This window comes from Pelodiscus sinensis, chromosome 20 (assembly GCF_049634645.1).
Source record: "Pelodiscus sinensis isolate JC-2024 chromosome 20, ASM4963464v1, whole genome shotgun sequence".
Classification (NCBI taxonomy): Eukaryota; Metazoa; Chordata; order Testudines; family Trionychidae; genus Pelodiscus; species Pelodiscus sinensis.
In genome coordinates, this window is record NC_134730.1 from 27,357,062 (window position 1) to 27,369,674 (window position 12,613).

Sequence of the window (12,613 nt, forward strand, 5' to 3'; positions counted from 1 at the left end):
GCCCGTTCTGGTTCACACTAGAAGGCTGCAGTTGGCTTTTGACACTCCAGCCTAGTCAGGGGCAAAGCACCAGGTCCAAGCTGAGCCTGTGGATTTTACATTTTGTTCTTTACTGAATTTGCTCCCTTGCCTGTTTGGTAGCAGCTGTTGACGGAGGTTCCGTTGCATGAAAATAGGATTTCTGTTCTCCTCCCCCAAAGGAAGAGGGAAGAGGAAACTTGGTCTGCAGAGATGTCTGTGTCCATCTCAGGCACACATCTGTCCCCTCCTCTCTTCTCAGACATTATCACTGTGGTAGAGCTGAGGGAAGGGGGCAGGCACAGGGTATAATTCAGCTGCTGAATGTTGTGGCATCAGCCACGCTGCATGGCTGCGTAAAGGGGAAAAAGGTCCCTCATGGCAGTTTTGACCCAGAGATCTCCCCTTAAAGCACCAGCTGAGTCCAGTGCATTTGCCTGTGTGGCTCTGAATTGCGAGCTCAGAATTGTGAGCATGTGTTTCCCTGAGGGGTGGAGGTTCCTTGCTTGCTAGAAAGATCGATCAACAGCACAAAGCAACTTTGGGGATTTTTACCATCAAAATTGCAGCTCAGTTAATGCAGCGCTGCCGTGCTGGACCCTGTGGCCGTGCGATTGGGTGCTGGGCGCTCTCACCGAGAGCAGGGTGGGGCCTGCAGTGAAAACCCAGGTAGGGTAAGAGTTCCCTGCCCTGTAGTGGCGTATAGGGGCTGCGGTGGAATTTGTCCCATGTTCTTTGAGCATTTTCCTTCCAATTTGTAAGGGTTATAAAAACGGCCGTAGTAGATCAGGCCAAAGGTCTGTCTAGCCCAGTATCCTGTCTGCCGACAGTGGCCAATGCCAGGTGCCCCAGAGGGAATGAACAGAACAGGGAATCAACTGATCCTTCCTCTGTCGCCCATTTCCAGACTGACAAACAGAGGCTAGGGACGCCATTTCTATCCATTCTAGCTAATAAGTATTGATGAACCTGTCCTCCATTAATTTATCTTGCTCTTTTTTTGAACCTTGTTACAGTCCTGATCTTCACAACATCCTCTGGCAAGGAGTTCCACAGGTTGGCTGTCTGTTGTGTGAAGAAATACTTCCTTTGGTTTGTTTTAAACGTGCTACCTATTAATTCCACTTGGTGACTCCTAGTTCTTCTGGGAACAAGTAAATAACTTTGCCTTATTCACTTTCTCCATATCTGTCATTTTATAGACCTCTAGCACAGGGGTGGCCGAGTTGCATGCGCCTCTTCCCCTCCTGAAAGTGCGGCTCGCGAAGCCGCCCCTGCGTCCCTAGAAACGGCTCCCAGTGCTCACCAGGGCAGGGGAGCCGTCCGGTGCGGTGATTCAAAATGGCGTCACCAGGATGGTGATGGCTGACGGGAGCCTGATGTGGCCTGAAGGGGGGGGGAGGGGTTGTATTTTTGCACTCAACAACCCTGGGGGGGATTTATTTTTTTTCCCCTCCAAAAAAAAACCAATCTGGTGAGGCTCTCCGCATTTTTTCCACCGCTGTTTTGGCTCTCTTTGGTTAATGGGTTGGCCACCCCTGCTCTAGCATATCCACCCTTAGTCTCCTCTTCGCAATGCACCAGCCTCCCTCCTCCCCCGCAAGCAGGGCCCCTGCTCCACTGGGCTGCCGATTTTAAGAGTCTTAATGAAATCTTGATGCAAACCCAACCAGCCCCACATGCGGCAGCTGGCTAATGAAGTCAGGGCCGCAAAGGCCTGCTAGCTATTTATCAGTGTGTGCTAATACAACTCAAGATGGCATCAGTCATTCACAGGGGTCCTTGTCTTTATCGGAAAAGTAACCCCTTCAGCTGTCCTTAAAACATTCCTGGAGTCGCATAATCCTATTGGCTGGCGCCTAACTAACTGTAATTAGTGGAAGGGCCTGAAGTTCAATTAAAGTGTACTGAGATTATGCCGTTCTATAATTGCTTTAGTGCAAGGGGATTAGCGTTGGAATGATACTCGCCCAGCAGCCAAACCGGCGCTTCCTCGGGAAACCTGGGCAGGGACCCAGGATTTGCTTTTGCAAGCCCTTGAGCAGCGATCAGAAGAAGGACTCTCATAATGCGGGATGTGCGGCTGCCCTTTGGGGCTCCCTGTCACAGATATTTGTCAGCTGAGGCCTGCGTCTGAGCAGTGCTCGGAAAAAGATTGGGCAGCCGTACGGCTAACGGGGAGCAGCCGCGGTGACAGCAGATAGGACTGAAGTGGGGAAGGGAGATCCACTCTCTGGCTTCGCTGCTAGGAAGCGGGGAGTGACTCCCACGATGGACAGATACGGACTAGCCTGCCCATTGTGGGGCCGCCTGTGCCTTCCCCCGAAGCTGCGAGCAGTGGTGGTTGAGCGCAGGGGAGAACAAGGTGGTCCCTTTATTCAGATCCATGCTGGCCATTCCTGGGTTCCTAAGACAACCCCACGACAAATTACCCAGCAGTAACACCCGGTCCTGGCTGCAGTACCCAGTGTCTGAAAAGGCAGGCACCTGAATCCATGCTGGTTCTGCTTTTCCAAGTGGTTCCGAGCCCTGTAGCTTCCGTTGGCTTCATCAGCCCGGGAGGCGGCCTTGCTAGCAACGCTGTCTTGGCCAGGAAGATGCTGTTATGGGGGGATAACATCCCAGGCCAGAAGCGTGGGTTCCGTGTGGATGGAGTCTGGGGCCATCCCTCATTACGGGTTAAACCTCTTAAGTCTGGTGTGGAATCAGAGAATTTGCCAGGCTGCGGGAGGTCAATATTGTCTATCAGCAGTACCAGCACTTCTGCTTGCTGGGCTCTTAGAACTTAACAGCGAGTGGTCTAGCAGCACCTTAGAGATTAACAAACATGCAGAGAGAGTCATGAGCTTTCGTGGGCACAGCCCACTTCTCCAGATGACTGGGATGTAAGGCGTCCAGTTTTCAAATCGATAGCACAGAAAGGGGGTGAGGGGGAGAAGAAAGAAAAGGGGGGGGGATTGTCAATTAAAGTATCCATGCTAAATGAAGCTGATAAGAGTACTTAGTACCCATTCTAAGTACCCTTTGTTTTTTATGTCATTAGGGTGTGGAATATAACGGGCCATCAGCCAATGTCTTTGCTTAGGAATCAAACTTGTAAATGAGTTCCGTAGCCTCCCTGTTGAGCTGGCTTTTGAAATAATACGGTGACTGTGACTTTGAGATCCATTAGTGAGGGCCCAGGCAAGTGAAAATGTTCCCCCACAGGTTTCTGCGTGTTGCCTTTTTGGATCTCTGATTGTGTCCGTTAATTCTTTCTCGTAGAGACTGTCCAGTTTGGCCAGTATACGTGGTAGAGGGGCATTGCTGGCTCTTAGGAGACATGTAGGGGTAAATTAGAGCTAAAGAATAGCCCAGAACACTGAGCGCCAGGGCTGGTGGTTGGAAACAAACTTTAGGGGACTGTGGGAAACTTGGCCACGCCCATAAGTGGACACTCAGATCAGGGATGTTTCTGGACCAGAGAGTGCCGCACTAGAGAGGTTCGACCTGTAGCATAATTTCCTGTCTTGTGAGCGCCTCAGGGCAAGGACTTGGTCTTCTGGTTTGCTTAGTGTCACGCGCTCAGTGCACTAGCGCTGCTATTACTTCATGTCTTTGCTCAGCTTGTTTGCTATTTGGACTGTCTAAATACACGCGCTGGGCCAGGATCCCCGTGGGAGCCCTCTAACCGCACGGCAACACGCGTGATGAATCAGGCAGGGAAATGTCATGTGCCCATAGGCAGAGCTTGGTGAGCTCCACTGCACAGAACCTGCAAAGGTCTGGGCCTGCCACCTCGCCCCTTTGCAGTCGCTCTGCACGCTGCTCTAGGGGACGAGGCTGGTGGCAGGAGCGTCGGAGAGTCGGCCCCTTTGGCTCGGGTATTGCAGGTGATTTGTGCAAAACACATTTTAAGTTGACGGCCGGGCTGGTTCACCCAGCACAGCCGGCCAAGGAGCCTGTGCTCTGATCAGCGCCGTTGTCTGGACTGTTAGTGATGGCCGAGTTACAGGCTGATGTCTCCTCATGGGAACTCCTGGGCCGTCGATTGCCAGCTGGGGATCTCCCAGTGACAGCCCAGGCAGCTTCCACGCTGAAGAGGAGGTGAAATCCATTTATTTGCCAGGCTTTATTCCACCCATTGCACTCTGAAATATGTCCCAAAGCCAGCGAATGCCCCCTGGAGCAATAAAACAGACAGTCAAATGGGTGGGAGCGGACAGTGTGTTACAATAGCATCACCCCTAATGCCTTCTCTCCCCCCACCCGCTCCTCCCGGCGCGATGTGCACACCTTCAAAAGGAGGTCAGCTCACCCATCCCGAAAGGAAGGGTCATAATCCTATTATCCAGGCGCAGAATAAACCCACCCGCCCGCAAGAACCATCCAGAGCGTCGGCTCCTGGACACGGACCTGTTACAGGCTGTCGCAGCTGGCCCCGTGAACATCTGCCGTGGGGTAAGTCCCCTCTGCTTTCAACTCACCAGGGCAGCTGGTTTCCGGCGTCTTACCTCAGGAGCCATTGTGCCCCACCTCTCTCTCGTTCACGTCTCCGTCCCGTCTGCCTCTGTTCTGCTGCGGGAGATTGTCATCTGGTTCATGGGTTTTTACAGTCCGCGTGGGCCCCTCCAGTGCGGATGCCAAGCAAGCGGAGATGTTTGGAGGGGCAAAGCGTCGCTATTCTAGGCCATAGAGCTGTGAGCAGATGTGGGGGGCATTCGAATCTTATCAGACTTGGCATGGAATGGTCCAAGGAAGCCAGTCTGGGTGAGCCCTGAGGAACCCAACTAGGTAATAGCTGGGGCGCTCCACACCGTCATTGGTCTTACAGCCTGGTGACAGAGCAGCCAACAGTCCACGTCAAACCTCCGCGGAGCCCAGTCAGTGTCCGCGGGGAACACAAAGGCTCGGAACCGGAGTTGGTCACGACGGGCGATTTATTTTTAGGAAAATGTTTAAAACGTTAATTTTCTGAGATTCTTTTTACTGGCGTGTTGGATCTTTCCTTTTCCGGTTGCAACCTAGGAAGAGAGAAGGTGGCTCAAGGGGAGGGAAAAGCCCCCCAAAAAGGGGTGGGAGGCGTGTGTACAGTGGGGGTCATGCCCCTTTTGCAACATGGCTGGTATGCGTTGGGAAATGTTTTGCTAGGGAGAGCGCTGAGTGGCTGCTCTTGCTAGGGGAGCCCCAAGCGTTGATCCGTCCCCCCTCTCTTTGCAATCATCTCCTCTGAAGCAAGTGGTCCCCCCTTCGGAACGGAGGGGGACTCCTCCCGCCCATTGGGGACTGTTGTCAGCCCCTCTGGCCTGCTAGCTCACAGCTAGTGTCTGTGGAGAAGCATTCATACCTTGCCCTGCCGCCTTGGGAGGGCAGCCGGACTCAGATTAGCGCCCCTCTGGGAATTTGCAGAGGAGGCAGGATACACAAATCCGTTTGCAGAGGCTTTGTCCTCTGGCTTGCTGTGGAGTTAGGAGCCGAGGGCCTGCTCCCAAGCCCCTGAGCCGATGGGAAGATTCCCGCTGCCATCAGTGGCTGAGTCGGCTCCCAAATGTTTCTGCCCCAACAGTCAAACGAAAGCGTTGCTTAGAGAGGGGCCCACCAGCTGCTGAGCCTGGCCCCAATCCTGCAAGCAGGCGTGTAGCGCTGTTACCCAGGCGACTGCATAATAGACCACACCACTGCTTAACTATTAAGTATGTCGAAATAGCACCTCGTAGTCCCCAGCCAGCTCAGAGCCCCTCTCGCTGGGGGCTGTACGCACACACAGCTTGGCCGGGATACACCCGCCAGCCCACAGTGTACCGAGCACAGTGAAGTGACGGAGTCAACGTCCAGCCTCGCGGCCCCTGGCCAGCCTTGTAAACCAGACACTCCCCCCACCCCTGCCCCGGCTATGGTGAGAAGTGTTGCTGATGGGAGAATGCATGAGGTGAAGGGGAGTCTCCGTGGTCGGACAGTCTTTCCAAGGGGCCGTTTTGTGACCAGTGAATGCTTCACAGCTGGCCCGCTCAGGCCATGGCTGGAATCCCTCGCAGGGTTCCGGGCTGTGTCGCACAGCTCACTGCTGTGTAAACCATTTCCTCGCACTGGCGTTCTATCTGCCGCTTTTCGCTCTCATTGCGTGGCCTCTCTGACTCTGGAGGAGCTGTTGAAATCTCCTACTGGCCACCTGTCTCCAGTTGTTACGTTGGTTTCTTTCATCTTTCCCCTTCCTGTTCATCTCCTCATCTCCCATCTTTTCCCTCAAAGGTTAGAAACGTGCCGGAATGAAGCTTGCCCGTATAACCTTAATTCTGCCCTTGGGGAGTATACATTGTGGGACGGCCTCTCCTTTTCCTGACGTGACCCTGCTGCCTCTTCCACTAGGCCATTGTCAGTGCTGGAGAGGAGAGAAATGCAAACAGCAGCCCCCCAGAGAAGTGGCTCCAGTGGGTTGGAAATGCTAATCTTGCGACGCATTGTCTAGAGGGCCGGGCCTTTTGTCTTTTTCAATCTGTGACTTTTAGCTCAGTTGTGGCCCTATCACTCCGGCCTTTGCCGCAGCAGCCTGTGCTGACAAGCGTGCTGGATAAGAGCCCAGGAGTACAGACCAGTATTGTCCTTGAAAACCAGCCATTTAAAACCAGCCACCAGGGACATCTCTGTCCTGTGCAGGTGCTGCTCCCGTCCTTGTTAACAGACGCTGGCACATTACCTGTCATGCCCACGGCTACACGGGGGACCCGGGGCCTTCTGGACAATAACCGGCGGGAAGGGCTCTCGGCCCGTGGCCGGGCCCCGCTGACCTTGCGTGCTCATCTGTCCCCTTTGCCATGACACCCACTGCCAGCACCAGCTGCAGCCCCCAGCTGCTTCCAGCCCCCGTGTCAGAAGCAATAAGAGCAAAGAGCTGGCGAGAGGCATCCAGCCCTCTGCCCCCAGGCTCCCGGCGGGCTCGGAACGCGAGGCAGGACGTTGCAGGGGCTGGAAGCAGCCAATGTGTGTAACGTCAGGGATTTGTTGTTGGAAGAACTAGATGCTCAAGCCCCCGGTTTGTGTCCTGCTCCCCTGGGCTCTGTGTCCTTGCAGTAATGAGCTTAGGGCTGGCTGAGCTGAGCTAATTCCAAGGTTGCAGGAGCTTTTCTTCTGCAGCTAGAAACGGGGGCCTGGCAAGTGGGTCACAGAGCCTGGAAGGGAGAGTGGTTCTGCATCCTATTCCTTAGTGGGCAGGGGCCTGGGCCTTGTCTATGGGCCACCTGCACCCTGGGCAAGCGGCTGCCAGCATTGAAAATCTCCCTCCAACGTCACAGGTGGGGCTAGACCCGCCTTCCCCCTGCCCTGCTGGCTAAAGTGGTGACCGGCTGCCAGTGAGTGAGTCAGCCGCTAGGGGGAGCCATGAGCCCGTGCACCACCCCATTGCGGGCAGGTGTGCTCCCAGGGGCGAGCCGCCTTGGGGTGACCCACATCAGCGTGGGGTGCTGCTGCACCCCCATCTGGGGCGGCGGTTGAGCCTGCGCTGTGCCCGGGGTGCAATAGAACAGGTTTCTGGGAGTCAAATCAGAGCGAATTACTCCAAGACTGGGCTAGTTGCAGCCCCACACTAGGGGTCCTTCTCGAAGGTACCAAGCCAGTCACAAAAAGCACGTGTCTGCCACCCTGGCCAGGAAGAAATCACACAAGCAATCCCCTTGGACGCTCCAGCTTCTCCTGTGCCACAACCAGCCCCACCTTACACAGGGGAGAGGTTATAACCCATCCCCCACCTCCCCTCAGGCACCCCAGTGTTCCCTGTGCCTCCCCAGCCCCCCTTACACAGGGGAGAGGTTATAACTCATCCCCCACCTCCCCTCAGGCACCCCAGTGCTCCCTGTGCCTCCCCAGCCCCCCTTACACAGGGGAGAGGTTATAACCCATCCCCCACCTCCCCTCACACACCCCAGTGCTCCCTGTGCCCCCCAGCCCCCCTTACACAGGGGAGAGGTTATAACCCATCCCCCTGCCTCCCCTCAGACACCCCAGTGTTCCCTGTGCCCCCCCAGCTCCCCTTACACAGGGGAGAGGTTATAACCCATCCCCCACCTCCCCTCAGACACCCCAGTGTTCCCTGTGCCCCACCCAGCCCCCCTTACACAGGGGAGAGGTTATAACCCATCCCCCTGCCTCCCCTCAGACACCCCAGTGTTCCCTGTGCCTCCCCAGCACCCCTTACACAAGGGAGAGGTTATAACCCATCCCCCTGCCTCCCCTCAGACACCCCAGTGTTCCCTGTGCCCCCCCAGCTCCCCTTACACAGGGGAGAGGTTATAACCCATCCCACTGCCTCCCCTCAGACACCCCAGTGTTTCCTGTGTTCCACCCAGCTCCCCCTTTACACAGGGGAGAGGGTATAACCCATCCCCTGCCTCCCCTCAGACACCCCAGTGTTCCCTGTGTCCCACCCAGCCCCCCCTTTACACAGGGGAGAGGTTATAACCCATCCCCCTGCCTCCCCTCAGACACCCCAGTGTTCCCTGGAGAGGTTATAATCCATCTCTTCTCGGACATCCCAGATTCCCTGTGCCCCAACTGACCCTCCCCTTACACAGGTGAGAGGTTTAAAACTCAATCTCACCAACTCCCGACAGGTTCTCCCAGTCCCAGGTCAATTGATACCTCAGATCTGACCCAGAAGAGCCTGCTGGGCCGATCCTTTAGAATCTGCCATGGGACGGTTTATTAATAATGAAAGAGAAACGAAAGGTTGAGCATAAAGTTGTTAAAGGAATCAAACTGCCCCCCCCAATTGCGAGGTTCCTGGTGCAGGCTGGTAGCAGAGGTGGATTTACCGGCTGTCCTGTAAGTCTCTGGGCCACGTCCTCCGTTAGGCTGGGTCATCCGTCCCGCCGGGCCCCGCTCACAGCACAGATGCTCCTTGAGTGATGGGCTGGAATAAGATGGAGGAGCCCTCAGGGCCCTCTTCATAGCCCTGCCCACGTGGAGGGGCTCCCGTTGCTCTCCTGTGGCCGTCAGCCCCGGGTGGAGTTTGTCACGTGCAAGAGCAAGTCACCTGCCCAGGCCTGACGCTGGAGCAGCCCTGGCCCCCCGGCTGGGCTGAGCGTTCACAGCAAAGCTCCTCTGATGTGCATGCTCCTCTCCGAGTCCAGTAACATCCCGCCGGGCTAGGCCGAGGAGCCGTCCTGTGGCACCGTGACACACAAAGATGCGAATGTTCCTTTCCTATGCGGAGGGCCAGTGTTAACGAGGCCAGTCCTATCACGGCGGGGGGGGGGGAAAGGAGGGGGCTGTCGCCCACTCCCAAGAGTGGGTGAGAAGACCAGAAGGGGGGATGTGCCTCTTAGAGGTGAGCCAGCCGCTGCCCGTCTCTACCCAGCCCCCGTCTGAGCGTCGCGGTGCACAGGGACTCCGGCTCATCAGTCTGCCTTGGAAGGTGTTTGGTGTCGAGTAGGGCGCTTTTCAAGCCTGTTCCTCAGTGTGTAGGAGGGGGCGTGCTCGACTGGTCCACCGCCGGGGGTGGAGCGCGCCCATCTTCGCATGGGGCTCTGTCCCTGCCACGCTGCCCACGGCTCCTGCCCCCCACAGCTGATGCCCGAATACGTGTGTTTAGCCTTTGAGGTGCCCCAGGGCTCCTGGTTGGTTTTGCTGAACCAGAGTCCCCCTCGGACTCGCCACCCCGGGCCAGGAGGCTGGGTCTAGCTGCGGCGTAGAGAAGGGCACGTTCCAGCCAGCAGCCGCTGGCCTCGCCGGGAACTCAGTCAAATGCTTGCACTGGGGGCACGTCTCAGCCTGCACCAGGGCCGCCATCCAGCTCCCCTTTCACGGCCCATTCTCTCCTTTCTGCCTCCGAAGGTGCGACCGGCAGGGACCTGCGGGGAGACGCCGGGACTTGGAGCCGGGAGCCTGCGTTGACAGCCGAGTCCCCGCCGCTGCCATGAGCTTGGAGCCCCCCAAGCTAGAGATCAAGTCAGCCACCAGGGTAACCGGCGGGCCGGTCACCCCCAGGAAAGGGCCCCCCAAGTTCAAGCAGCGACAAACCAGGCAGTTCAAGAGCAAGCCGCCCAAGAAGGGAATCCAAGGGTGAGCACAGAGGGCGAGCGGGCCGGTCCCCCTGCCCGTACCAGTGAGCAGGCAGGGCGCGGTCTCCTGCAGATGCCAGCGGTGACTCGCCCCACCCCAGCAGCATCGGCCGGGACCCCCGGGCATCCCCAGCGAGCTTGGGGGTGGGGCTCTGCCGTGAGAATGCTCCACCCCCAGCCGCTCTCACCCCCAGCACCGGCCTTTAGGGGAACACGTGTGAAGCAAGAGGGGCCTCGAGTCGGCAGGACGGTCCCGCGATGCAGGAGGGCAGGGCAGGCAGCCTGACCAGGTCAGCCCCTCAGAGCAGCTGGCTCCGGGGAGACCTTGGGGGGGACTTCAGAGACAGGAGAGAGCCCTGAACTGCTGCGAGACGGGGGAGACCGGCCCATCGCCCCCGAGAGCCACAGTCATGGCTGTTTTCTCCAGGGCACGGCCAGGGAGACGCAGCCAGCCCAGGACGCTGCTGAGCAGACGGGGCCTGGGCGTCCGAGGCCTTCCACAAAGGCTCCTAGGCCAGACCTTGGTTCTCCTTGGGGGCAAAGGGCCCCACGGCAGGGGGGATCAGGCACCGGGCTGGGCCAAGGCCAGGCCGGCCGCTAAGCCCGCGAGGGGAAGTGGCTGGAGATGTTCTCTTCAGCCCCTCGTCCCACCTAGCTCCCGGCCGTGCTGGCGTAGAGGCCAGGGCGGGGCGGCTGTAACGCTGTGTCTCCTCCCAGGTTCGGCGATGACATCCCCGGCATGGAGGGGCTGGGAACAGGTAACCGAGCCGCTGGGATGTGCCTGGTTGCGGGGGGGGGGCTGCCAACGAATGGGAGCATTAACTGTAGGCAGGCTGCCCCCAGCCCGCTCTGCCGAGCACCCTGGCCCGGCCCCGGCCCACAGCTGTGCAACCCTCCCCCCATTTCCACCACCCCCAGCTCTCCGTGTGCTGGATCCCTTCCCCCCCCCCCCCCCCCCCAGGCTGGCTTTGCTGGGGGTAAATGGAACCAGACACGCCCTCCCCCCCGGCCTTTTCACATGTGGCCCAAAGCAGGACGGGAACTTGTCTGAATTCCCTGCGCCAGCTCATCCGCCCTGCAGCTGGGTGGCAAGGGCAGCGCGCCCCTGGGAGCCCCCCCCCCCCAGCCCCGGGGCGCTGAGCCGCACTGGAAAGCAAGAGTGATGTCTCGAGCTAAGCGCGCCACAGCCCAGACCCGGCGCCCACTGACCCTGCCCCTCTCTCCTCCTTCCCCCTTACAGATATCACCGTGATCTGCCCCTGGGAAGCTTTCAGCCACCTGGAGCTGCACGAGCTGGCGCAATACGGCATCATCTAGCTGGCCCGGGCCTCGTGCGTCACGGCAGCCCCCGGGGGTGTCGCGACCCAGCCCGGCGTGGGGCGGCTCTAGAATAAACACGCCCTGCCCGGTCTGGCCGGTCTGGCCGCAGTGTGAGCGGTAGAACGGTCCCTCGGGTGCATGTTAGCAGTGGTCTGCGTGCTGCTCCTCCCAGCCCTCTGTGCCCCCTCGGGCTGGTAGGGCAGGGCAGCAGGCCAAGAGCCAGGGTAGCTTTAAGATGGGGTTGGTTTATACCAGCCCCCCCCCAAGCCCTGCCTCCTTGGTTGGCGAGCTGGCTTTCACGCAGCTGTGCCCCCGGCCCCGCAGTTCTCCGGCTTTCTGGGGTGCGACCTCCCCGCCCCTCCCTCAGAAAGTGCTTCTCGGGCAAGGAGCAGGCAGCCCCCGTGAAATGCAGCCCCTCTGGGGAGGAGCAGAGGCCCCCTCCCCGCCTGCAGGCTGCATGGACAGTCAGTGAGGAGCCGGGGCTGGGCTCCACAAGGTAGCACAAGCTCGGGTGAAAGGAGGGGGGCGAGGCGTTGGGAGCAGGCACAGGGGCGCTGGGCGGGGGAGTGGATACAGCGGTGCCAAGGGGCCAGGGGGGCAGCAGCTGGCCCGGGTCCCCCCTCAGCACAGAGCCCTGCCTGAACAGTCCCCGTGCGCCGCACACCAAGGCAGCCCGCGGTTCCCCTGGGGCCAGGACAGACGGGCCCTGGGGCAGACACACAGGGGGAGGGAGGAGCAGGGCTGGGCAGCGCAGGCCGGAGGGGGCAGCCAGCACGCGGAGCACTCAAGGGGCGTCCCTGCTGGGCTCTGCAGGCCGGTCAGCGGTAACCCCCGCCCCCGCTGAGAGCCGGACAGTCTGGCCATTCACGTCCCCCACCAGGAGTGGGTGCAAGGGGAGGCAAGGTAGCCACCAGCGGGCGCGGCAGCGGTTTCTAAGGGCGGGACTCGAGGAGGGGGAGATAGTCACTCCTCGTGAGCTCACTCGAGCCGGCTTCCCAGCGTGGATTCTCTCAGCGGGGCGGGGGGAGGGAGCCCCATCCCAGTCATGCCCAACATTCCCTCTCATTTCTTCCATCTGTGTGGAATAAATTTTATTCTGTGCACCAAGGCATGTGTGGATGGGCACCACCCCTAGACACACAGGGCAGTGGGCGCTCTGCTCATCAGCTGGGCGGCAGTGGAATCTCTTCTGGGCGGCTGCCGCAGCGCACAGCTCCCAGGGAACGCTGGTCACTCCCCTCTGC

General features: G+C 58.8%; 1 protein-coding gene across 2 annotated transcripts; it reads left to right on the forward strand.

Annotated features, from left to right (window-relative positions):
• The first annotated feature begins 5,327 nt into the window (after positions 1-5,327).
• On the forward strand, positions 5,328-11,460 carry PDE6G (phosphodiesterase 6G). Of its 2 annotated transcripts, none has more exons than XM_075904052.1 (4): positions 5,328-5,893; positions 9,823-10,050; positions 10,767-10,807; positions 11,290-11,460. In XM_075904052.1, exons 2-4 carry the CDS (start codon positions 9,905-9,907, stop codon positions 11,364-11,366), a joined length of 264 nt encoding a protein of 87 aa, XP_075760167.1. In that variant the 5' UTR covers positions 5,328-5,893; positions 9,823-9,904; the 3' UTR covers positions 11,367-11,460. The 2 variants fall into 2 exon arrangements, with proteins under 2 accessions (XP_075760167.1, XP_075760168.1); XM_075904053.1 differs by lacking the exon at positions 5,328-5,893 and adding an exon at positions 6,115-6,246.
• The last annotated feature ends 1,153 nt before the right edge of the window (positions 11,461-12,613 follow it).